A 1,311-nucleotide genomic window follows, 5' to 3' on the forward strand; every position below is an offset into this window, starting at 1 on the left:
TACGAATTTTCCATTCGGAAAATTCAATTTCAAGAAGTCAGCGACGTTTTCGCCGAATATCTCGGGAACTGGAGGAGCTAGAATTATTTTTGAGAAATCCTTTTTTGTAGATCTGATCGAGATCTTCAAAAAAGATCCCCACGAAATTCTTCTATCTTTTTTTATTTTCTTAATGTCCTCCAAAAACGGAATTCACGAATTCATTTCTTCTTTCTAAAAAATAATTAAAGCTCAAATTGTAGAAATGGAATTTCTATGGGACTTCCAGCTTTCTTTCTCCGTACAACCTAGAAATTCTATTCCCCTGGAATTTCTAGCTTGATATTCTCTAAAAATCGAAGCTCAAGCTCTTCCTGTTCATCCCAAACAAATCTCTTCCAATAATTCACAATTGATACTTTCCATGATATTTTCCACAAACAATATTTTGAATTGGCGAACAGTTTTCTTCTAGCCAGTCCCCCAAAACTTCCGCATCACCCACCAATTCATTAAACCAAATCAAACAAAACTCCCATTATCAGTGCCTCGATAACAATTCACGCTACCCAATCCCCAGGTGAGATCGTCGATTCGCTTTGTCAGTTAAGTATTCGTTCCCCTCGAAAGATCATTCAATCGTACACTCCAAAGTTGAAATGTAAATTCTCCAGAGCTTTAACTATTGAATATAAAAAGAATATCCTTCAAAGCCCTCGACATGACTCTAATGAAGACAATTACATCTCAAATAGTTCAGGATCAATACCCATCCTGGGAGGAATCACGAGTTGTGAATACCCCAGGAACTCATGGAACTCCTTGTGCTTTCAATTCAAATCTCCATCGATCAATCGACGTTGAGGATTTAGCAAGTGTTTTCGGTAATACCGTGAAGAATAATTCTCACCCAAAAATTCAACACTCACGGCATCACCGAGTGTTCCGTCCCAATCAGATATCGCGATCACCAGCTTATCAGCGAGTCCAGCCGGAGCGTTTCAATTGTTCAAGTGATTGCTACGAATTCTCATCGATTTATGATAATTATAATTGCAATGGGAATTTTTCTGGTGGCATTCAGCAGTCATTTGGCATTCCTTGTACAGAGGCCCAGTGGTTGGCCTGTCCTGTCAATGATTGTCCAGCTTTTCAGGATAGAGCTGGACAGGGGTTGGGCTGGAATTGGAATTTAACCTCGGCTTATCCGAGTTTGTGTCTAGACGGATCAGAATGTCGTGCCTATCAGACCGATTACAGGAGTTGTCCACTGGTTAATGATGAGAGACAGTGTCTAGAGGATTATTTGTAAGTTGAAAGTATCTGTGAGTT

General features: G+C 39.6%; 1 protein-coding gene across 1 annotated transcript in view; it reads left to right on the forward strand.

Annotated features, from left to right (window-relative positions):
- The first annotated feature begins 700 nt into the window (after window positions 1-700).
- The window catches only part of LOC105268670 (hypoxia-inducible factor 1-alpha-like), a 2,268-nt gene continuing 1,657 nt past the window's right edge, over window positions 701-1,311 (forward strand). Inside the window, exon 1 of the mRNA XM_011308426.1 lies at window positions 701-1,287. Coding sequence (XP_011306728.1) covers window positions 701-1,287 — 587 coding nt within the window. The remainder of the gene's footprint in view (window positions 1,288-1,311) is intronic.

Source organism: Fopius arisanus, unplaced genomic scaffold (assembly GCF_000806365.1).
Source record: "Fopius arisanus strain USDA-PBARC FA_bdor unplaced genomic scaffold, ASM80636v1 scaffold00059, whole genome shotgun sequence".
Classification (NCBI taxonomy): domain Eukaryota; kingdom Metazoa; phylum Arthropoda; class Insecta; order Hymenoptera; family Braconidae; genus Fopius; species Fopius arisanus.